Source organism: Homalodisca vitripennis, chromosome X (genome assembly GCF_021130785.1).
Source record: "Homalodisca vitripennis isolate AUS2020 chromosome X, UT_GWSS_2.1, whole genome shotgun sequence".
Taxonomy (NCBI): Eukaryota; Metazoa; Arthropoda; class Insecta; order Hemiptera; family Cicadellidae; genus Homalodisca; species Homalodisca vitripennis.
In genome coordinates, this window is record NC_060215.1 from 20352536 (window position 1) to 20377500 (window position 24965).

Consider the following 24965-nt stretch of genomic DNA (forward strand, 5'->3'; position numbering starts at 1 on the left):
AAGCTTCATTTCTACATGGGGAAGACTGAGTTCGATGATGGTGCATGTTCACTCCATAGGGTTGTGACACATCGGTCTTATGGGTAACCATGACGGCAAAGAGAATGCAGGAGGATAAATAAATTTGTAAACAAACTGAATATTCAAACATTATCACATGTAACCTAACTATCCCAACAAATACATTATCTTGTAATGATTAGGTGTTTATAGACTTATTATTTAAACACTAATGGGAAACCCAATTTAATGAAAAAAAAATCTGAATGTATCTTGTATATCAAGAAAAATTTCATGTGTATACTTAAAATTCTGAATGCAACTCAATTTCTATAAGAATTAGTTCTATATGCGAAATTTTTATATAATCTTTTTTGTATAATTTTCTGTTTATCAAACTGACCGCAAGACATTTCGAAAGTGAAATGAGCTGCAGATTTTAAAATTTGCGTGCAACTATAGAAAATCTTGTTACGACACAGGTGTATCTGTATGTACCTTGTACACTAATAGGCCTGAATGTAATATTTTAATGTGTATGTGACAACGGCTCTGTTAAAACAAATGATTTATTTTGTGTTAGGTTTTACAAGTTCACGAAAACACGTATGTTCTACAGAATGTTTACATACATAGTGGGGGTGAACGCTCCAGTGAAATCATTTAGACCACAGGTATGTTCACCGATCTCCTAAATAGTCTGGAAACAGGCAAATAAACGTGATATATCTCAGTCAAGGGAAAGATTCAAATTTATATTTGTTGATATTTAAACATGATATAAACAATACACAATTAAAAGTAACATACACCAAATTACACTGCAGAAACGAATAAACCACTCACCATAATGATTTTGAAAAGTTATGAGTAAAACGTTTCAATACTCAATGAATTCCGTGTGTATTGTTGAAACCTTTCACACCAAAATGTGTTGATACATTTCCTATTTATTCCAATTAAAAAGAAACGGTGTAGCATTTTAGTTCAGGTGACACCTGTAGATCGCGATAGCTACTCAGCTTTTAAAATGCGTATAAAATACACGGTAAATAACAGATAAATAAAATAACAAGATCTGAAATTGCTAATTTGTCGCCCTCTACAAATAAATCCCAACTAAAAATATTTATTCCTGAGCCTCGCCTTTTGTTTGCTTCAGTGAAGTCATCGTTATTGCTATATTTTATTACGTTGACGTAGCAAGCTTTACAACGAGTAACATAGTTTAACGATGATTGCTACTTCAGTCAATGAAATGCGCTAACAATTCGTCATAAAGTTGAAATACACAGTATGAGGACCTGGACATGGTACGGTGCAACTGTTACGGTAACACGTATTTAATGTCAGAAGATAAAAACTTGTAGTATTTGGCTGAGCTTTAGCGAAGCCCTTATTTTTCTGTCTGTCTATCTGTTTGTCTATCCTCACGATATCTCGAAATCGAACTGACCTAGAGACGCGAACGAGGCTTCATTGTATATGAGGAACACTCAGTTCGATGATGGTGGATGTCACTCATGGAATTTGGCTGAGCGGTAGCGAATATCTTTAAATTGGTCTTATGGGTAACCATGGTGACAACGCAAAAATAGCAGAATAAATAAGTTTTAAACAAACTCAGTACATCCATATACATTCAAACATGTGACATATTATCGCATGTAGCCTAACTATCCCAAAACACTCAGCACCATTTTATGGTGAATTGCCGTAGACTTTAATTATTTGAACATTTATATGAAAACAAAATTTAATGAACAAAAATGTGAATTTATCATGTAGATTTTGAATATATCGGGAAATATTTTCGACCTTCGTTTTCATACCTAGACTTTAAATGTTGCATACAATTTCATTTCTACAAGAGTAATTTATTCGATGCGTCTTTTTCGTGTCAACTTCTTTTTTGTGTGATTGTCTGTCTGTCTATCTGTCCGCAGAACATCTCGAGAATGTAATCAACACAATCTTTGGACTATCAACACGTTATATGTGGCGTTCATCTACTTTGTATTCTAGATTCTGTAGAAGGCACAATAAATACATATGGTGTAAATACTTATAATTCTGGAAGAGTAATGTAAAACAGGAACTTCAAATATTTTGAGTTTCATAAAATTTGAGTCTACGCGTATCCTCCGATGACAAGAAATAGGAAAATGTAACTAAATTAATTAGTAGATCCGATCCTTACTTAACTAACCAATTCTAAAGTTACAGATATTTAAAACGAATTCATTACAAATAAATAGAATACATTTGAAGATATGTGAAGTGAAATATACGTATAAGGTTTGTATACGTTGCCTAAAATTTACTGTTTGATCTACATAAATATCTCGTACGAAGTGTTCATTTTAGTTCCCCCAATGTACGCAATGCGGCGCCTGCAAAGGACTGGATAGCTGTCGTTTAAAAGTGGATTCATGTTTGGATCTTGCCCTCAAATATTTGCTTCCTTTAAACATGAGGCTTGGTGACGCTAATGCGTTTATTAGGAAAACAAAAATAAAATTGTGTAAGACTATATATCTCATATATGCCGTTAAAACATTCGTTGATTTTGGAATTTCTATCGTAAATAGTTCACGTTGTCATTGAATATTATTTTAACAACAGCTGGTATTTATACTAAATGAAAATATTCCTAAAAAACAATTGAAGAACTGGAATTCAAAACACATTAAATTTGTGTGCTACAATTCTAGAAAACACAATGCATGAAATTTTAGGAGTTTAAGGCAAATAATAAATTTTCCATTTTCTTACTTACTTCAAATTAAACGTATTAGAAATCCGTTGATTGTGAGTTATATATAATGCGAGAGTTTTGTGTCTGCTACGATTTTTTGAAGGTTTACAAATGCACAAATTAATTTCGTAGTCTTTTTCAATGAACACTACGTGAAACTATTTACGAATAGGAAACCGCTCTCAATCAGGTGCAAACAATTATAAAGCATTCTCAGACTGTTTTGTTCGTGGTGCTAAAATTTAATTTAAAAAATCTACTTTAATGACAAATAATGTTATAGGGTTCCTTATTTTACAATTTGCTTTGTTCGGTTTTAGTTAATATAATTGAAATTTATTACAGGGCTGTCCAAAACTGGATGTTTACGAATCAGTGCTTGCCATAAAGATGATTATATTGCTAGACAACTTGATTTATGCTTAAATTAAGGGCAGGATGTAATTAAACGAGCTTGGGTTTCCCCTATAAGATAATGCTAATTTAACAAATTTTCACTCTCTTAATGTTTGTCGCTCTTAAGATAAACACATTGAATATATTTTTAATTTTTCTTTTAGTGTGGATTCGTTTTAAATATTTATCGATAAAATTTACCATTGAAAATGAGGTTAATAGTGAAATTCAATTTCTTGATATTTTGATAACGAAAAACACAATTAAAAAAACATTATTTTAAAGAAGACTTTCAGTGGACAGTACCTTAATTATAATTCAAATCATCCTCGACGTATAAAAATTAGATTAGTACAAAGTTTGTTACAGAAGATTAATAATTTGGTTACTGATGACAAAAATAAAATTTTCAAGGAAAATTATACTACAGAACTTTTGATTAAAAACTTTTAATTAATCCTCCGTCAATTATTGAACGAGCTAAGACTAAAAACAAAAGTTGCAAGCAAATTAACAAAAAAGACAATCCTAATTATCTCACTACTGTAATTATTCCTTATGTACAAGGAACATCAGAAAAATTCGTAAGATAAATTATAAATTTAAAATCCGTACTGTTTTAAGTCCAAATATAATCTAAGAAGCTACTTAACAAAATTAAAACAATAAAAAAACAAACAACAGGAAACCAAGAATGTAATATATAAAATTGACTGTGGATGCAAAAAGACATATATCGGCCAAACACCCATACCTGTGGAAACTAGGCTAAATGAACATATTTACAATTATAAAAAAGAAAACATTGAAAAATATAAATTAGTTCAAAATGCTATAAAGGAAAATCACCATATAAATTTTGAATCATCAAGTGCAGTTTTTAAATGATCTTCCTGGACTAAAAGAAATAAAATTGAAAGTGCATGTATGACGGTTTTAAAAGATAATTGTATTATTCCCAACCTTCCTAAATTTCAGTGACACTTTTATACCATTAGTAAAAGAAATCCATTCCAAAATTATGAATTCGAAACTATATTTTTCTACATAATTCTTTTATAATTGATTAGTTATAACTCAACTGATTAGTTATAATTGATTAGTCTTTACAATTAGTTTAAAACTTTATTCTATTTTATCATATGTTTTTTATCTATTTTATGCATATGTTTTTTCTGTAAACAATATCTAATTGATGATGCCTTAACCGGCAAAAGCGTTTTTGAAATAAATTAAATGCGGAAGAATAAAAAATGTCTTTTGTATTATAAGAAGTATGAGAAGTTCGTGACTATTTTTCCTGAGTAACTAATAAAAATATCCAAAAATTGAAAAGAGTTTGGAGGTGTATTAATAATTTTTTAATTTGACTAAAGCCTTCGTAATGTTAGGACTCAAAAAAGTAAAAAATGTGATGTGTTATAAATGTTATACGTTTAACATTGTCCTTATAGGGCTAAAATGAAGATGGTTTTGCAGTACAGTCGGATCTTACAGTTTTCAACTAACGCGACGTGACGTTGTTGCTATGCGGTGTCCTACATTCAACCATTCTGAGAAGTTCAAGGGCCGTTGTTGGCATAAAAAGAGGAGGTCTGGCCTTAAATTTGCTTGTAAAAATTATCATGGGTAAACCATAAAAAAGTAATCACTTCGTTTTAATACTTTTCAACAACATCAATAGAAAGTAAACAACGCACTATAATATAATTTATTCCAGTGCGTCAAAAGTGCAAAACTGAAAATAAAAATCTTTTCCTCTTTGTTGCTTTTGATGTTCATGGGAGTCAAATATAACGGGACATGTGCGGACGCATATATCGCATGAATGAGAACACCTCCATACAATCATCCAGTTTTAATTAATTACTGGGCCCTGTTGGTTGGTGTTACTGAAATAACGCTCTCACTTGCCTCCAAGTTATGGATGCTAATTTAGCGGTAGTGTAACTTGACTACAGTATTATTTGATAACATCCAATTCTGATGTATATCGAGTAGTATCTGAATGATCTTTCAGACCAACGTAGACTACAATTTAGCACGTTTAGCAGACTGCAGTTTAGACTACACATTTCCGAAAATAGCTTACAAGGAATAGATAGCTTGCCTACAGAATGTTTCACACATAATACAGAATTAAGTGTTATGGTGTGTCCTGAAGCTGATAATTCTTTATGTAAAGTATGTATTAGATATATTAAATGTAAAATTATTGTATATTATTATTTTGTATAGCGGTGCTTCACAAACTGTGCCCTACGTTACCCTAGGGCGCCTCGAAATCCTGCCAGGGGCACCGTGGTTGAACTGCAATGATTAAGAAAATATCATATCGTATTAGTCACATAGTTTTTACGATATACTAGATTTATAATATCATATCGAATTATTTATTATTAATATACGCTACAGCTCCGTATATTACTTACAATTCTTTTCATATTCAGTTACTTAAACATAAACAAAAGAGATTGCTGCATCATCACGGACAGCGTTTTGATGGTTATTTGATATAATAGCTAGTGCCACAAATAAAGAGATAATAACTGAATGAATCATTTTAAGAATTAGATCAATTCAGATTAAAAGAACTACGAAGGATGATTTATTTTCAATTATCTCTAAAACTGCGATTTCCATTCGAGACTGAACTCAATGAATGTTTCCAACTGGGGAACAAGAATTTTACTCATACATGCATTTTTCTCATGACGTAGTGTAGTCTAATATTCGATTTTATCACGAAACGGAGCCTGATCATCAGAAAGGACAGGTGATACAGCTTGTGTGTCGGTTGAGGGATTTGGTCGGATTTCAAGAGCTGCGCGACCAATGGAAACTGTAATCCTCGGAACAACTACACATATACTCCCCGCTCCCTCCCACTCCCTCCCCGCTCCCTCCACGTACACTCACAATCTTTCCACGCTCTCTATTCACCCCCTTTCCTACCTTTCACCTCGTATTTGTACTCTTAAATGACGGGATCCAGCAGAAGACGTTTTACTGTTCGCTGTGTTCAGTCACTTGGACATATTTCTACAAGTCAAACTGTTTACTTGTATCTCAAAAATAAAGTCAGACATATCTATGTATCATATCCGTAATCTTCTTAGCTGAGAGAGATAGTGGCTACATTTAGATGATGCTGATTTACTCGACGTTAAAACATACCAGAAGATCTTTTGAATAATTTTTCTGTCCAACATAAAAATCTACCTTTTTTATAAGTTACCTTTTCAGAGAATCGGAAAATATTCAATGGAAACACAGGCAAAGTTAGATATTGTTGTAAACGTGACAAAAACATGATATGACAAACTAAATTTTGACAAGCATGAAAAATCGTGGCTGTATAAAGGTTTTTTTAAAATTTCACAATAAACAGCATCTCTCTTTTTGCATGAAGTTTATAAAAAAGACTAAAAATGAATGGGGAAATGAGACGTACCTAATGCAATACAAGTAATAGATAAAGGATATTTCTTCACTTTTTCGGCTTTATACTATATATGAAAGGGTGTTTTTAATAGTGACAAATAATCCTTTACTAATACATAGTTCTCAGCACTTTATTAAGAACCCTTCAGGTCCTTTTTAAAATTGTGTCTGTCTGTCCGCATGAAAAATAACTCTTTAAAGAAAGGCCCTGCAGACTTGAAACTTGACACATATGTTTCTCTTGGCCCAAGGAACAACGCTTTTGATTTGGAGTCAAAAGGTAAAGGGGTAGCGAAGTTTTGACTAGTTCGAGAAAAAGTTACAGTCAAATTCGGTATTAACTTTTTTATAGGTATATCTATCATGTCCTTTAGATATTCCATTGTAAAGGCTTACTATTTCAGGTTCCTTGTTGTTTGCTCATGAAAATTGAAGTGGAATGTTTAGTATTAAATGCTGGAAAGTTGTTAAATTGCTGACATTATTTCACATCAGTATAATTTTTTATTTTTTATGTATTATCATGGCTAAGCGATGACCTTTAAAATGATACCCGATTTAATACGGCACCGCTGTCATTTAAGCTTATCTATTGACTCGATTAAAGCACAAAAACTAGTTTCTAGTCTCCCTGTTAACGAGCAGTTCATTGTTATACGTTGAACTGTTAAAGCTTTATGAAGCCGTCCCTAGACAGTTTTATACTCTGAATCGATTTTGGTTCCTTCCTGCCAATGCCACCTCTATCTGAACTGTGTAAAGTGTCGACGTTTACAAAGATGAACACTAGTGTAGGCAGTTTCGGTTAACGAAAGAACAGCCGATGTAAAGTTAGAGCTCATTGGGTATCAACTCAACTGCAAAGTGGTTCCAAAAACAGAAGCTGGAATGCAGCATTCACAGTTTGGTTGTGAATAAGACATTTTCGTTTTTTAATTCGGTAAACTCATAACTATGAGTTTACCTTAATCTTTAGAGTTTACCTTAATGAGTTTACCTTTATGAGTTTACCTTAATCATTAGAAACCGAATACCATAACTATGGTATTCGGTTTATTACTTATTCGTATAGCTAATAGAACAAATCCTAATTAGTTATTGGGTGTACAGAATTATATCCAGCACAACCTCAAATGTCAAATGTTAATGAAATGTCAAAATTGTCACAGGGTGTAGGGAGGCCTAGCAATGAAATCTGAAAAGACAGCACCCTTTGGAATGTTAAGATTTTGCCGAAGGGGATATCACCCTTTCTAATCATGGTGTTTTATATCTTTAAAAAATTAATTTTCATAATGCGTCTTTTAAAAGTAATACAAAATATGCACTTTTATGTGTTTCGTTTATAGGTAACGAAAAAGGCACATAGTATTTACTTTCCGCATTAAACATTTGAGTGAAACTGGCTAACTTGAGCTAGCTAAACATTTTAAGATCGAAATTAATAAAATATAAGTATTTTTTACTAAACGAACAAACTCACTAAACGGCGTTAAAACGCAGATTTGTAACTATTCAAGCTTCACAATTTTTTTTATAACAACACAATATCGTAATTTTAAAATAATCACGGGAAAAGTTTATTAATAATTCAATCCCTCTTACATTTCGAAAGTAGTGATGAACGCCCTTTCAGGAAATGCGTATATATTAGCCAAGACTAGGATTTAGGTTGTATGGAACAATTCAATTGCTATTGCAATGTTAAAGAACTACTCCTGTATCTGAAATTTTCCCGCTCTTAAAATTTCTTAACCTTAGAACTAAAATCTCTTAAAGATTTATATAGATCAAAGTAGTATAAAATACATTCATAAATTCATTTGCTCAATACATTTGTACAACTACGGATTTAAATCTTATAAAAGGAGCTGAAGATCGTTATTACGTGTAATGCAGATGTAAATGTAAACATAATAGTCAAGAAACAAAATATCGATGTTATGGTTTTTCCTTTTAATGTTTAGTTTTTATTTAATTTTATAATTATGATGTAACTGAATGTAAAACGGAGTATACATTCTAAATGTAAAAATTCAAGAATTATAGGCTTGATTTGTTGCATGCAAAATAAAATTTACAATTATTAAAATTCCAAGCAATAACCTTAGGGAGTAAGTTTTATTAATTAAGATTTTATTCGACTAACTACTGTATACTCTTTGTTTGTGCCAACGCATTAGTAAGCTAATAATACATCTTTAAGCATGTGGGATGTAATAAATCGGAATTAAACTCGAAATGTTTAATTATGTTTGACATTCCTCAAGCGTATATTTTAGCAATATACATTTTGTAAGCTTCGGTTACCATAAACTATAACTTACTATAGGTCACATAGACACTGAATATTTAAATTTTAGTAATTGCCAAGTAAAAGATGAGGTATGATGGTTTAACATGTATTGCTCCGTTATTTAAATTATCTAAATAGACTCGTATTGGAACTTAGTTTCCACCTTCTTTACGAAATGCAGTGTTTGCTATGAAATTTCATGTGATGGGTTTATACTTAAAGTACGTTCTCGCTTGCTCCAAGGTCACCATACGAATAATTTGTTCTAACGATAAGCCAAGGTGTAAAACGCAAATACATGTGTTTATGTATTAAGAAATAAATTTGCAATATTATGAATGAGGCCATGCAAAATCTAATATTTCATTATCCATTACTCACAAAGGAATATTTAATCTATTTACAAACATTATAATATTAACAAAAACAACTAGTAAAAAGGTTTCGAAATATTGCAAATGTAGAATGAAGTTTCAAAATTATTCAGATAGAATTACAATATGGTTTAATTATTTTATAAATTAAGAAAATGTAGAATGGAGTTTTCTGTAGGGCCCAAATTCAATATTTGTAAGTTTCTATAGGGTTATACGGATATAGAATATTTTACAGACAAAAAAGTGTTTTTGTTAGTAATATTTATTAGTGTATGTGTGCAACATGTTTTTGAAATTTTGTAATCGTAATTGACGTTTCCTTTCTTTTGTCTAATGTAAGTTTTAAATCACAACCATTCAATTTAAATGAATTAAGTCCTGATTTGTGCCAAGTTTCTGTATTTTAAGTTTTTTAATGTTTCTTATTATGTATTATTTGGTTTATAAGTTAACTTATTTAAATGTGGCTAAAAGTATTCTGCAACTGATTTGAAAAAAAAGTTGTACGGTATGTTATGAAAAGGGTCGTAATTCGATTTCTTAAAGCTGTAGTAAAGCTGTTCTACGTTTTCTAGTTTTAATTTTATTGATTTTTATGACTTTCTGTCAAATATGTGATGAAATTGATAAATAACAATATATTTTATGCAGTTTAATTAAGTATTGGAGAACCATTAAAATGACATCTTTTTGGTATTTATGATAAATATATTTGTTCTAGTAGATTTACTGTAGGTATAAAATTAAAATTTTGTCCAGTTTATATTTACTAAAACGTTTGAAATGGTAACGTATCGTTTTGTCCAACTTTGTATTTAACTTTAATGGTAGGTAAGCACGATAATGTTTTGTACGTTCCGTACAATTCATTTTACAATATGTGACAATTTTAATTTGAAACTAGCTTTTTGTTGAGCATAAACCACTAATTACGAGATGCACATTATACTATAATAAAGTTGCAATAACTTGTCGTTGGCCTGCATGCCAATGTAGCTAGGTCAAGTACAGGCTTCACTTTAATTATCGTTCTTCTCGTCCAAGCAGGCGAGATACCACCTCGTTGTAGTACTCTTTTAAATGTGAAACTTTGCACTATGAATACAAGTAATTGTGTGATCATAATATAAAATAATAAATTCCTGACAGTAAGTTTATTTTAAAATAAATAATACGTTTCATGTTACAGTGCACAAAATTTACGTATAATTAAGCACGGTGAATTTTAAAATTTATCACTCCCTTTTTATACTTTTTCAACATTCGATAATGAACCGCCTACGAAGTATTTTTGAGTAATAAATTCATTTTTACATACTTGAACTGTTGGGCCGCCATCTTGAAATTAAATCATTTTATCAATGACATGGTTTTGTAACCACTTTTCATGCTGAATAATAAACACGAACAATAAATTGCTGCGGACAGCTTTATTAAATGTATACATATTTTCTCAAGAATTATGTATTTAAAAAGTAATTAAAAAATACCGCAACTGCTAATTAAATCGTATTGACTAAATTAACTAGCTATTATTATTTTATACAGCAATTAATATTTATGAATGTTAAATGTCCACACACATACACCACATTGACTATTAAGTCCTAGATGTGATCAACAGGTATACTATGTAGATTACAAATATTGTATCTCAATAAGCATCTCAATTTGCGACATAGCATCTCAAAATAAATTTGATACAACTTTCTCAACTTTAAAACGGCCATAAATGTTCTTAATTATTTTATAAAATTATGATTTAGAGTAAGAAAACATAATCGACAGCGATATATAGCAACGCATCTAATACAGAAAAGAATTGAAAAATCAGATTTCACGCCACCCTTTTTTAATGAAAAAATTATCAATATCAACACGATGAATGAAAGAGTTTCGTAAATGTAAGCTATGTGAAAATACTGCACTCAATCTCAGCTATGTGCAGTGGTGTGGGTATCGTGGGACATGTGATATTCCGTGTGCGCTCTTTGTGACCTTAGTGATAATTTTTTTAATTTTGAAGCACAGATTTTTGTTTGAATTATATTGGTATGTTACACTTGAGCGTTTGTTTTCTGAGACAGGAGCTCTGTTTGCCAACAAACTGCTAAATTTGATATAAAGTGCCGCAACGCCTAAGGCATTTGAAACTCGTCTGAAAACCACATAGATCTCAGAAGATTTTTACAGTACAGACGAGTTCGTGGCACATGTTTGGGTGACCACATGATTGGCTGACTGACACTGGTGCTAGAGTGGGAAATTCAGTGGGAATGAGCAGTAGGATGGATGGAACAAATTGTATGTATGAAAGTAACCTAGATGTCATGTACGAATCCAAAATTTTAGTCTATTTTCTTGGTTTACAATTGCTATAACATGTACATGTTCGAAAGCAATAACATTATTATTATTACTACCACGTTATTGTATGTTAATTTAAACTTGTATGCACGCTTAACCTTGTATTCAAGTTTTATACCTGTAGAAGAGAGGTATACTCCATTAGCCAATAAGCCATGTTTATTTTTTTTATTTAATTCATACCGTTGAACAGTACGCTTAATTATGCTATTGGACAAAGAAAGTGCTAAAAGCTAAAAATAGGTAATAAAAGCGAATAATGTAGCTATAAACTCACTCCATACACTACAATACCAATGACTATACTTTCACTTTAACCCACGAAACACTGCACTTGATAAACTCCCGCATTAACACTTTACTTACACAGAACTATACACTACGAACTACTGACATATTGGTGGACGATGAGCTCGCGACGGGGATAGGACGGGAACTAACAGTAGTCATTTAAAAAAATGTTGTATCAAAACAACTGAAGGGTTAACACACTTTCACTAACAAACAATGCACCTCAAGTAATAATTACGTCAAAGTACTGGGTCTGTTTGCCAAGATAATTGATGAAAATTATAAAGAATTGTCTAAAAATGAATTAAACAAATTGTTATTACTGTTGTTAAAATGTATAGAAATGTTCGTATATTTGTATTATATATTTGTTAATATTTATTATAATATTTCTGTTATAAGCAGATACAATTATAAAAGTGACTCACGAATTTATATTTCTAAGCCCTTCTTGAATTAAACTTTTTGTTCAATTTTATTGCATGACACCTACCTTACTCATGTGCGAAGGTCCAAAATAAAATGCATAATGTGTATACGTTATTATTATTTTACTCTTGCTTAATTGCATGTCTTCATTTGGTGTCGACCAAAAAGAGCGCTAAATAAACGGTCTTTGCGGTTATATTATATCAAATTATTTATTGTTATTACCAGAATTATTTTTCTTTTTGGATTCGAGTGGTTGCATGTCAGAAAAGGTCACTCTGGGCCAATTTGAAAGTTCCGTTTAAGTGAAACAACTATCGTTCAGTATTATTTACAATAATGTTAAAGGTTCTAAAGTATACTGAGGTGTGCTTTATTGGCTTAGGAATTCTGCCGCTATTGAATTCCCCATAAGGTTTATGGGGACATTCATATAATCTATACAAGTTGTTCGTAACTCAGGGAATGTGTATTGCCTCCATTCTACTGTCACTCCACACAATTACCACAACAACCACTGTTGAAGGTCATGTCAGCATTAATTGATGCAGACTATTGTTAGCACATATCATAAACGAATTTATAATCGACCGTTGTACTGGAGATTTTTTATGTGGTATACAATACTTATCAGGAATTTACACAGTTTTTATTTCGTGGAATTCATGTTCACTGTGTTTTACCATATTAGGGGCAAAACAAATGAAAAATTGTATGATGCATATGTCCTGAATATTTAACTATCAAATATTGAAACTCAAGTGTGATTGTTTTATACATTACAAAGACACCACAATTTATATTCTTCTATCCCTCTAGAGAGTAAACTAATAATTACAATAAATATTTACTGAACGCATATTGATTGTTTAACCCCATGTTCAAAACAAAATGTCTGAGTTACATCTAAGTTAAGTATCTAAGTGTCTTTATATGGAGGCGACATCATTATAACATCATTACGTTTCTAAGTATAACATCAAATACATGGTGTACATCTGCAGTGCTTAAGTTTAATTGGGAAACATAAATCAAGTGGTAAATTCCATTATTCATAAAGACACAATAATTGCAAAATATGTTTTTCTCTTAAAACATTAGTGCGGCACTGCACAATATGTTGCAGCCAAGTTGCAAATATTAGGTTAATTTCATCTTTCCTGGACTGAAACTTGATTTTTATTAGACATTACTGTTTAGGAAAACAATTACCTCGGGAATAAATTCCGATTCGATTCAAATTTTTTAGGAAAAAGGAAAAGCCGATCCTCTTTTATGCCTTATTATGCCCGTGCTCATGGGCCACTGGCCTGTGAGAGAATCTTATCGAACAGAATAAGCGGGAGAGTCGATACAGTACAATGTCGATGGTACTGATAAACAGTGCAAGGTTCACAGACAGGATTCGAACCTGCGCCATCCCTAATTCCCTGACTCAAAGTTCAACGTCTTAGACCGCTCGGCCATCGGAACTCCAAAAGATAGTTGAGGTGATGGTCTAACATCTTAGTAATGGGTTCGTGAGAATCCATCTTCCCTATTTATGATGAGGACATCTACCAAAGCATCACTAATTTATACCTACTATGCTCGTGTGGTCTGAAGCGTCTGTTTATGTGGTCTGAATTTAGATTGAAATTGTGAAAACTTAGCACTTCAGAACATATTCCCTTGTACTGTATTCTTCACGTTATTATATTTGATAACAACCTCGCGCATGCCATAGCACGGGCAGAATAAGTCAAAGAGGATACTCGCTTCTCCTTTGCAAAATACTGAAACAAAGTTTTAAGAATTTATATCTGAAAGAATGGTAGGATTTCCGACATTTGCTATAGTTTATTGTTACGAAAAGATTACCACTACGTTTCAATGATTGAAATCTACCCTCTACTTCAGGAGTGAAAAAAATTAATCGGAGGTGTGAGATGTCGAAAACCTTTGATTGGAAAAGTTGTTTTAGGATTACGGATTTGACGCCTGAAGAATAAGACGTTTCTTTCCTCCCCCCTCCCTTCATAATACAGGAGTAAAACTAATGTTGGATTAAGGTCAATGCATTCTTTGCAATTTTTCAGTAATTCGATTCAAACAACCAAATTCAAAAAAACCCCTTTAAAAATGGTAGCAACCCAGTATAATATTTTCTTGTGCGCTTTCGTTTCGACTGAGAAAGATTATATTATTCAACCCATTATATCATTCACAAAATGTTTAGTTGTCTTCATAAATGAGAAGACCATCATCAGACAAGAGTACGCCGAAGGGAGGGAGGATGCAAACTTGAGCATTATGCATTGAATTGAAGCAAGTGAAGAATCCAGAAAGTATGTCTCAGGAGATTTAGCCAAGTGAAAAGGGAATGGAAGATGACGTAGAGGCGATCTGAAAAGTCAGCTCAGACGTGTCAGCTACGCGTTGAAAGTCCTAGAGTAAACTAGAGATGAATAAGATAGTAATACCTCAAGACAAATCCATGTAAGGTCGGCTAAACATATACGACGGCTCATGGGAATGCTAGAGTTTCTTCCTCAACATTATCTGCTACAATCCCAACGGAAATCTGCATATTCACAACTTTGTTCAACTTTTAAGTCAGACTCAAAAATAATTTTACAGAGTTTCCTTAGTGTAAAGGTATATTACTCTGACGTATACTTTGGACTTATTTAAATCGAACAGATCTCGTAATTATTTGCTTACGGTTTTTTTGTTTAGTAATATTTTCTTGAAATGAGGCCGTAAAATACAAATATGCCCTTTGCTGACGTGGTGTAATCCTAGATACAAGACCTAGGAGTCCTGCACCATCAAGTATACGATACAAATCTTTGATATGCGTTCCAATCCAAAGAAGCAGTTACAACTTACATCAGTTGTTTTTTTAAGTGACAAACCCAAATAGAAGAATAGTAACTTACTGAACACAAACAATTAAAAGTAATCAATTTGGAGGCAAACGTATTACCGAAGTAAAATTTAAATCAACTCAGATCTCAATTTCCATTTCCATATTCAAATGAAGTTTAATAATACCTTTCATTCAGGCACTTTGACTAATGTATATGGTAATCTGATTTAATATTCAAATATAATTGAAATTTAAATTTAAAAAATACACTCTATATGTTGTATTATATATTTTAAAAATTTTAGTAACAAAATGATAATCTTTTTCTTCTAGAAATATATGTAAAAAACGTATATATATATATATATATATATATATTTATAAATGTACAACATTAAGGATTATTCAAAATTAACTTTTTTTAATTGTAATCAAAATTATTTGTAATGTAAAATAATGATTATGAAATGTTACGTTGCTTTATTATCAACATTAATTACGTTGAATTACTAAACACAGTATTTCAGTTTTCTGCAATTGAAATGTTATGTTGCCCGAAAAAGCGTCTATAAAAATATACAAAATGTTATATAAATTGATATCTTCAAGGAACAAAAAATACATTTAAATTTATCAACACGTACAATGTAAACTAATTAAATGTCTGAAAATAACTTTGTACAATTGAAAACAGCAGATTTTTAAATCAATCTTATTTATGTTAATCTCACATATTTTTCAGGTTCAGTTGATATAAATAAAAATTTCTCAAGTTTTAAACATTCGTTATTGAGAAAACATGACTATGTTCAGTTAAAGATACTGAATTGAAACTTGTTTTACAATTCAGAAATACTACTGTAATTTTCAACCACGAAGAATGTAAATATAACTTGGGGAAAACAAAGAATATTAAATTTAGTCAGAAATAGTGACTAATATTCACAAAATATGAAAAATTGACATCTTCACAGTTCACGCTGCGTCAAGTTTTAAAACGTCGCCTGTTATTCTTTTAATCGAGGTAGCATTTTTAAACTGATCTTGATTGGCAAACAGCTGAGAACTTTCAGTCCATGACTGTGAGACACTGAAGTAACTAAATTTCTGATTAAGGATGGTTCATAGATTAGTCAAGTTTGCGTAAACTTGGCAAACTGTGTATTCCCCATTACCCTCCTAATCCTCGACCTAAATATCTACCTCCCAATAAGCGATACCTGAATAAGTGGGCTGTATAAATAGTTATGACTGAGCTCTAATACGTCTGTTTTACACAAAGTATACATAAGAAAATCTGACCAATTCATAACGAAATAGGGTTCGTTTATATTTTGGGAAGGGAAATAGGCCTAATCGATTCAAAGAGGGTCGGACCTACTTCGTAGCCTGATTAATTGACGTTCGCCGTAGCATAGGCCTAGTCGAGTGGTCCAGAGTTCGATTCTAAGTAGACCAATATACATTTACATTTACAAAATTTAAATATTATATCAATTTAAATTCCATAGAGATAGAAGTATAGTATTTCCAAAAATAAAAATAATGATAACCTGGATTTAATACTCTAAATTTAAATACTTAACGTGTACTTTAAACAATCCCATTTAAAAATATTGTTTTACCACGTGCATCGAATGTTGTTTCAGAATGTTCAGCAAAGTTAGGCTCAGTACAACTGGAGAGAGGTTTCAAACCAATTTACTTTCGTTTTAGGCAATTAAAACACGAAATAAATGAACACAAATTGTTGTACGATATTTGCTTACGAAGTGCAGTCAGTGGAACAAACTCGTAATTTTCGAAACGTTTTACTGGCTAACCTCACGAGAATATTTTTACTTCGTTTTAAGATTCGTCAATTTTTGAATTAAACTGTTAAATTGAAGAATAGAAAATAACGACTTGACGGTATTAACGTGTTAAAATATTTACATACTTTCATTGGTTAGGAATAAACGACAAGAAAATGTGGAACGTAATTTAAGTTCAAGAGGAGTATAAATACACTATTGTGAAAATTTTCACCTTGAAATGGCTAATGACACTGTTAAATGTAGCCTAATAAAAGTCTACTCTGTTAGTAACAATTTGCTTCAATACTTAGCCTACTTAACTAAGTAGGAGTATAAAATTATATAACGGATATGCATGCAACTAGTGTTACAACAGGGTTCCACCGCTTTCAGATGCTGTGGAATAAAAAAGGGGAAAAATGGTAATGGTCACAAACAACAAAACAGTTTAAACTTTATCCTCTTTTGTCTTAACGATAATATACCTGGTGGTTTGTACATCAACTATGTTTATCAATTTGTAATACCTGCCAGAAGTACTTCCGCCCCCTAAGTGCATTTCATACCGAAACTTCTCCCTAATTGGGGGAATATCTTCTACTGCATCTAAGAACATGATATTCTGAGTTGAACTAAAATACCGGATATTACGACTTCGAGCAGGCTCTGGGCAGCAGCTTGTATTTAATCTGTACAAGTGTTTTCTCGGAGGTAGTCAGAGAAATATAGTAAATGTCTGAGTTGACTGAAGGTGCTCGGAGAGACGTGAGGATTCCCTATGTTTGGATTCTACCGCATGGTCAGCTAACACGACCCAATTCTCACTCTATCTCTGTAGTCTGCAATCCTCATAAAAGTTCACACTCATATTTCCTGAGCAGTTCTTTCAAAGGATGGGCGGTTCTTGATTGTAACATGGCAAATTTTCAAAAAATCAAGACACTAAGCGCGAGTTTACTGATTTTAAACGTGTATGTTTTTCTCTGCTACAATATATAATTTATCTTTGTTGACATCAAATCAAATCACTTTATTCCACATAGTACATAATCAGTATGTAAAAGAAAGTAGCAAAGCTTATTCGTATGGACATTTCCCAGCAAGACTATAGATTAGAGCGCTGGGAAGAGTTCTTTCCTAAATTTGCATACTATTACATAAAATCTATATTAATTTATGACAGAATAAAAAAAATCTTTAAATGTATAACCTTAAATACTGACAACATTGAAAAGAAAGGATTACAACTGATGCAAACCACTTGTCTGACAAACAAAAGCAGGCCCACGTATATAAATCAATAGCTACATATTTAAATTTACAGGTGCCACGTTTTATACAAAAACTAAATTAATAACTAATAGTCATAAAAATTTAATAACAGAGCTTTGGACTGGTAATTTCGGTGTAAGGTGATAAAACAGCACCTCTGCAGCCCGCCATCCAACACGAAGTAACCATGCTGTCACCTTTCGCTTATACACAATGACGCTGTCACTCTCTGCTTCCTTAATTTCGTTAGGTAAATTTCTATAAAGTATTTGAGCCAGATAAAGTAAATATAAACATATTTTGTTAATTTATTAATCTTCATCTATACTTGACACAGGTCAACACGTAAGGCAAGGTACAATACCAAATATAACATTTTAAAAAGTAAATCAGATACATTTCTGATGTCCAGATTTGATCGGTCCATGCTTATTTTAGAATGATACTTCAGTTACGAGACGGACGGTGTAGGTATCTTTCTTGTACCTACTCAGAAATTTGTACTTTTCCCGTAGGTGGTAGTTGTAGTGTCGTAAATGGCACTTACTTGCACGTATCGTCATCTCTGCAGTACTCAGCCAGGCTGTGGCACGTCGGCACGACAGACCCCTCGACCTGCTGGGCACACACGGGATGCAGCACCTCCTGGGCGAGCAGGCACTCATCCTGATTGTTCTTCGTCTTCCTAGAACCGAAAGATACCCTTATACATCTTGGTTTTCAAACCTTAAACTATTGCAGTCGTTAGTAAGAGGACTATTGATCTGTAAGAGGAGTTCTAAAATTGATGCCAGAGGATATCTGGGGTAGAAGCGAAAGTACACCTATTCTCATATTAACAAGTGTGCGTATCTGTCTTCCAGAGAAGGTACACTTGGTCAAACAAAACAATGTTTTCATTCTACACTTTCACAATGGTTAATTGATTACATTACAACAAGAAAGCGTCACATTAAAAACTCTTGAAAATGTATATTTTTATTGCATGATGTTAGGGATTTTGATTGAAATCTAAATTAAATTCCGGATAGTGGCAGACAATTTAAAGGGCACCCGATGATGGGATGTCCCACATAAGGCAGCATCAACTACGACTTAATAAATCTAAGAGAAGGTCTCATCATCATACACTTCCACCATGCATTTCAAACCTCAAGTAAGTGTGAATGTTTCTTACATATGATTTTTCTCTTGAATTTTCATAGATATGTGTTGGACTTCTCCTGGGTCCGGTGATAGAATTAGACATTGTACAAACAAAAGTTTTGTAGTCAATCATGAGTTCGGTGTTTTATCTTCTATCGTTAAGTGCTTCATTCATATGACATCAACGTTTACAATATTGTTTTTAGAAAATTATGACTGGATGTAAGTTTTGTATCTTGAATGAAATAAACATAAGTCTGAACAATTTTAGTACGAATGTTGAGTTAGCTCTAATTTCACCTTCGGCTAAGTTTGATATCTGAAATAGGACACTGTTACCGAATCGACTTTTGGATCTAAAGTCCACGTCCATCTGAAGAGATACAAAAAGTCGGTGATGAAGACGTTCCAAACGAATTATTTTCATATTTTCGTCATCAGACACAAAATAGGTATGCCTGATTTACTCAGGAACCATAAAATGTAATATAGATGAAGAAGTGTTCTCATTGTCTCATCAGGTCGCGTTGACATCAGATTGCAGGAGTCAAATCTCAGACAGTGTCAGATTGCAGGAGTCAAGTCTCAGACTGTCAAATTTCAGACCCTGCACTAAGCGGAAGGTGGATGGAGCTAAACTCAATACTCTTAATATAATACTTAATATACTATAATACTTAATCTCATTAACTAATAATAATAGATAATATAGTTTCTATTTGTAATGCTCGTGCATACATGCAAAATATATGTTTTAGTTAGGAAATTCGGCCAATTTGTTTTCAAAATTAAAAAATTTTTGAATTTTTAATATTCGAATTGAAAAAAAACCTGCAAGCCTACATTATTATTTCTGTATTCTACTATTTTTATATTTCACTCTTATGTAGGGCTATACATACTACAACTATGTAAATTCCAGAAAAGAGCATAGTTTTTTTATAAATTTTTATGGCTTTAAGTAATGTTGTTGTATGGATTATATTAAACATATCGACGCCTCCGAATAAGAACATCGTAAACTCAAATTTTATGTTTTTTTATATTTTTACTATAAACAATGGAGAAGAAAATCTTCTATTTTTTATGTATAAATTCTGTGTTAAAACTGCTTTTTGTCTTTAAATTAATCAATACAAATAAAACATCGTATCTTTTCTAACAATTCTATGTTTCCCAATAATAACATCGTATCTTGAGATACAATGATTTTAATGGGATGTTTTGTAGTTAATGGTAAGTTTAGAACATTTCAAAACAATGTGATGTTATGTTTTATAACATTTCAAAGGCATTAGTTTAAAAACATAATGTTTTTGTTTGTTCTATAAAATGAGCTATTCTTATAAAAGTTATTTTGGAACTCATGAGTTGCCTCAATGATTATTTAAATCAGCTGTTCAATGTCAGAAAAATAGTAATATTAGCAATCTTAGTGTAGTAGTCAGCTGCTTATTGTGTATTGGTGTTTCAGCTTTGTTTTCTTATAGGTTATGTTTTTTCCTTTTGGATAATTCAATGTAATCAGAAGTAATATAACATTTAAAAATGACTTCAAGAGGTCGACTAATGGTAGACATGACAACAAAGCCTTCTACATCTTCAATAAAAAGGTAAGTTTATTAATTCATGTGATCGAGATAGATCTCCGCTCATCGCCTCTAAACCCAGAGCAAGCTGCAACTGCAGAAATTGTTTGAGCAATTTTATAGAAGATATAAATAACTACGAAGAGTTCTTCAGCCGTTTGGTGAAGAAAGTGATGAATCAGAGAATGAGTTTAGCAGCATTAAAAGAAGTAATAAAAGAAAAGCCACTAGACAATTATTTGCTCCAAGTAGCAAAAAAGGTTACTACTCTAACAGGCCAATCAAACAATCCCCTGCCACTGGCTTATCAAAGTAACACTCAAGATTCCTCCTCCAGTGGTAGGAAAGAAAATCAGAACAGAAATATTACTGATTTACCAGAAGTCGATTGTACCAATACTAATAAAAAAAGGAAGCAAAGTGTATGTGTGCTAAAAACTTGTCCCTGGCAAAAAAGGAGTGTTTCTGTTGAAAAATTGGCAAAGTGTGAAAGCCAAAAGATTGAAAAAACCTTGGCTTGGAATATGTTAGCCCTACTACCAAAAAAAATTGTTTCGGCTAAAACAATGGGTGTGGTTGCATTGAAAAAATGCCGATTGAAATGCCAAACGAGGTAAACCAAGAACAACGCCTTGTTATCTTTGAAAACTTTTGGAAATTAGGCAATCATACGAGGCAGTGGGATTTCATAGTGAAAAACTGCTACCAAGACAGACAAAACAACTGCAACCACCAAAGAAAATAGAGATTCGGAAGAAATTATTCAATTAAAATATACTATTCCAGTTTCAAAACACCTCTATTGAAGTATGCAAAAAAATGTACTTAGATACATGCATAACTGATATGTGGGTTAGGACAGCGTTCAATAAACTGGAAAGGTCTGATGAAGTAACAGTAACCCCAGATAAAAGGGGGAAACACACTGAGCGTGGTAAGCGGATTTTAAGCCATTCTATTAAACAAAGTGTAAGAAATCACATTAAATCTTTTAAAAGTGTCGAATCCCACTGTATAAGAAAGGAAAGTAAGCGACAGTATCTTGAGCAAGGATTGAGCATCGCAAAAATGTATCGGCTATACCAGAAATGGATAAAAGACAAAGGTGGAGAAAGTGCAACAATCAGGCCAATATACTGATATATTTAATTCAGAATCCAATCTGTGCCTTTTTGTTCCCAAGAAAGACCATTGGTGAGTTTATGGAAAAAACAAAAATGCTGTAAGAGAAATGAAAGATAGAGATAAGGAAAGAGCACAAAGTGACAAGTCAGTAAGTGTAGCTGTCTTCGACTTGCAGAAAGACCTTGAACATCCCTCAATCCGATGTAAGTATATTTTATTACAAGAGAAAGTACGCTTGTTACAATTTTTGATATTGGTAATAACAAAGGATACAGCTACTTCTGGCATGAAGAAATAGGGAAAAAAGGTTCCAATGAACTTGCTAGCTTCGTTATGGATTTTATCTTGTCTAGAGTAAAAGATGGTGTCAAGGAATTTATTTTTATACTCCGATAACTGCCCTGGCCAAAACAGAAATCGTATCATATGTACAGTATGTATTCAGCTATGGCGGAAAAAACTGAGTGTAACGATCACTCATCACTTTTTAGAAAAAGGGCAGACACAGAATGAAGGTGATTCTATGCATGCACTAATTGAGAGGAGGAGCAAGAACCAAACCATTTTATGTTCCTGAACAATGGGTCATGCTCATACGGATGGCTAAGTCAAGTGGAGAAAAATATATTGTTAAAGAGGTATGTCAAAAAGACATTGTAAAATGTAAAGATCTGGTAACATTTGATAACAGGAACTGGCAGATTGATATAAATGAAGAAAAAAATTAAGTGGAACTGTATAAAGGAAAGTTCATATATGGAAAAAGGATAACCCTACAACACTGACTTTAAAATATAACCATACTGAGGAGACATGCTTTGTACTTGATCTGTACCATAAGCACACTGGAAGCAGAAGAAATATTGAAGACTTAGTTTTAGGACCTGCTTACAAGTCTAAGTTAGCAATAACAACTTCAAAATATAAAGATCTGTTATCTTTGTGCAATGGTATGCAAATTCCAGTAATGTACCAACATTTTTTTTTAGAAAACTAAAACATAGCAAGACCACCACAAGTGTAGAAAGTGATTGTGAATAGAGTTTGTATTTTATGAATACTAAATATTGTGTATTCAGAATTTTTTGTATTCCAATTTAAAACAGTTTTATGTTTCTATAAGGTTTTAAATACTGTTTGAAGTAGTAATTTGAGCTGTTTTTTTAAAGCATAAAAACTACTGTATTCTGCATTTTGTATGTAATATCAATCATAATTTGTTTCTTAATAGTAAAAATAATTATAGCTTTATATAGTTTTAATCATGAAAATGTTTCTTTAATAAATAAAATTTAACTGTTCCTTTCTAAAACAATAACTTTTACTCATTACATTACCCGAGTCAAAACAGTGAAGATGAAATTTTTCTTCCATATAAGAACATCTTAACTCAAGATACGACGTTCTTATTTGGAAAACTGTGAGTAGAAGATAAAATTTTTGTCCATATAAGAATATCTTAACTCAAGATACGACGTTTTCTTATTTGGAAAACTGTGAGTAGAAGATAAATTTTTTTCCATATAAGAATATCTTAACTCAAGATACGACGTTCTTATTTGGAAAACTGTGAGTAGAAGATAAAAAATTTCTTCCATATAAGAAACATCTTAACTCAAGATACGATGTTCTTATTTGGAAAACTGTGAGTATAAAAAATCATAACTCAGTAAACAATTTAAATAATAAAAAATCTTCATGCACAATACTACTAAAATGTGTGTCAGCATAAGTGTATATATCAATACAAAATTCATTACTTTAGAGAGAATAGTCTGGGCTCAGGGATTTTCTATAACTTTCAAACTGCTCTCCTGAAAAATTGCAGATTTTGAGATACGATGTTCTTATTCGGAGGCGTCGATATACTACAATTTAGTATCCCAAATTCTTATCAAATGCAAATTTTGCTTGCGTTCAAAATACTGGTGCATTTTTTTAATGATGTTAGTTACCGTAACGATTTAAGAAATTAATCGTTAATAAATTTACTTAAAAGTCATATTACAGTTCAAAGTGCCGAAACATTTTAACTAAGAGGTAATCTCAAATAACTTTTGCATTATTTTCTTGATTGAAATTAAATTATTATTGGGGAGGAGGGCTTTAAACATATGGCGGTAGAAACTGTAAAATAATAGAAACGGTTTTAGGAGCGTTTAAATCTCTGTCTGTACACATATATTTAAATCTAAAAGAATACCACTTGTATACAGACGAGGTAAAAATATTTTTTAAATAAGTTTGGTTATAATGCTTTTTAATTTTGACGTGACAACGTCTTAAATTAGGTTGCGGCTCGGAGTCACTCATGAAAAAGTGTAACGCCCGGTAACGTTACGATGCCCGTCCAGTGGGTCCGCCGCACGGGATAAAGCAGATAACTATGTTTATTCGTGAAAATGTGGAGTGCTTAGATTCGTCATTTACAACAACTACAACAATAAAGGTAAATAATTGTACACTGATATTTCATTATCGTAAACTATGATTGATTGATTAATTGTTAGATTGACACAAAAGTTGAGAAACTGAGTTTATAGGTTATGTCATACTATTGACAAATGTTGATAGTGTTAAGTAAATTATTAGTTTAAATCACTCTGCAATCAATCGTAATTCAGTCGATTGAGAAGAAACAGCGCGTATTGCTAGTCAAACATTTAAAATAACAAATTATAACCTCTAACCTGTCATAACAGTGCGACCAAACAAACGAACTAAACCGACCAATCACCACGCGCGGAGTTAGAATTTAACTGTGTTTAGCAAGAATTTCAAATTCCAATTTTAGTAAATGTTTTATTCAACTTTACCATTTACAATAA

The 24965-nt window shown here is 32.0% G+C and overlaps 1 protein-coding gene across 1 annotated transcript in view; it reads right to left on the bottom strand.

Moving 5' to 3' along the window:
* The window catches only part of LOC124369387 (mucin-5AC-like), a 76863-nt gene that overhangs the window by 22569 nt on the left and 29329 nt on the right, over positions 1-24965 (bottom strand). The window contains exon 3 of the mRNA XM_046827387.1: positions 18825-18962. Coding sequence (XP_046683343.1) covers positions 18825-18962 — 138 coding nt within the window. The remainder of the gene's footprint in view (positions 1-18824; positions 18963-24965) is intronic.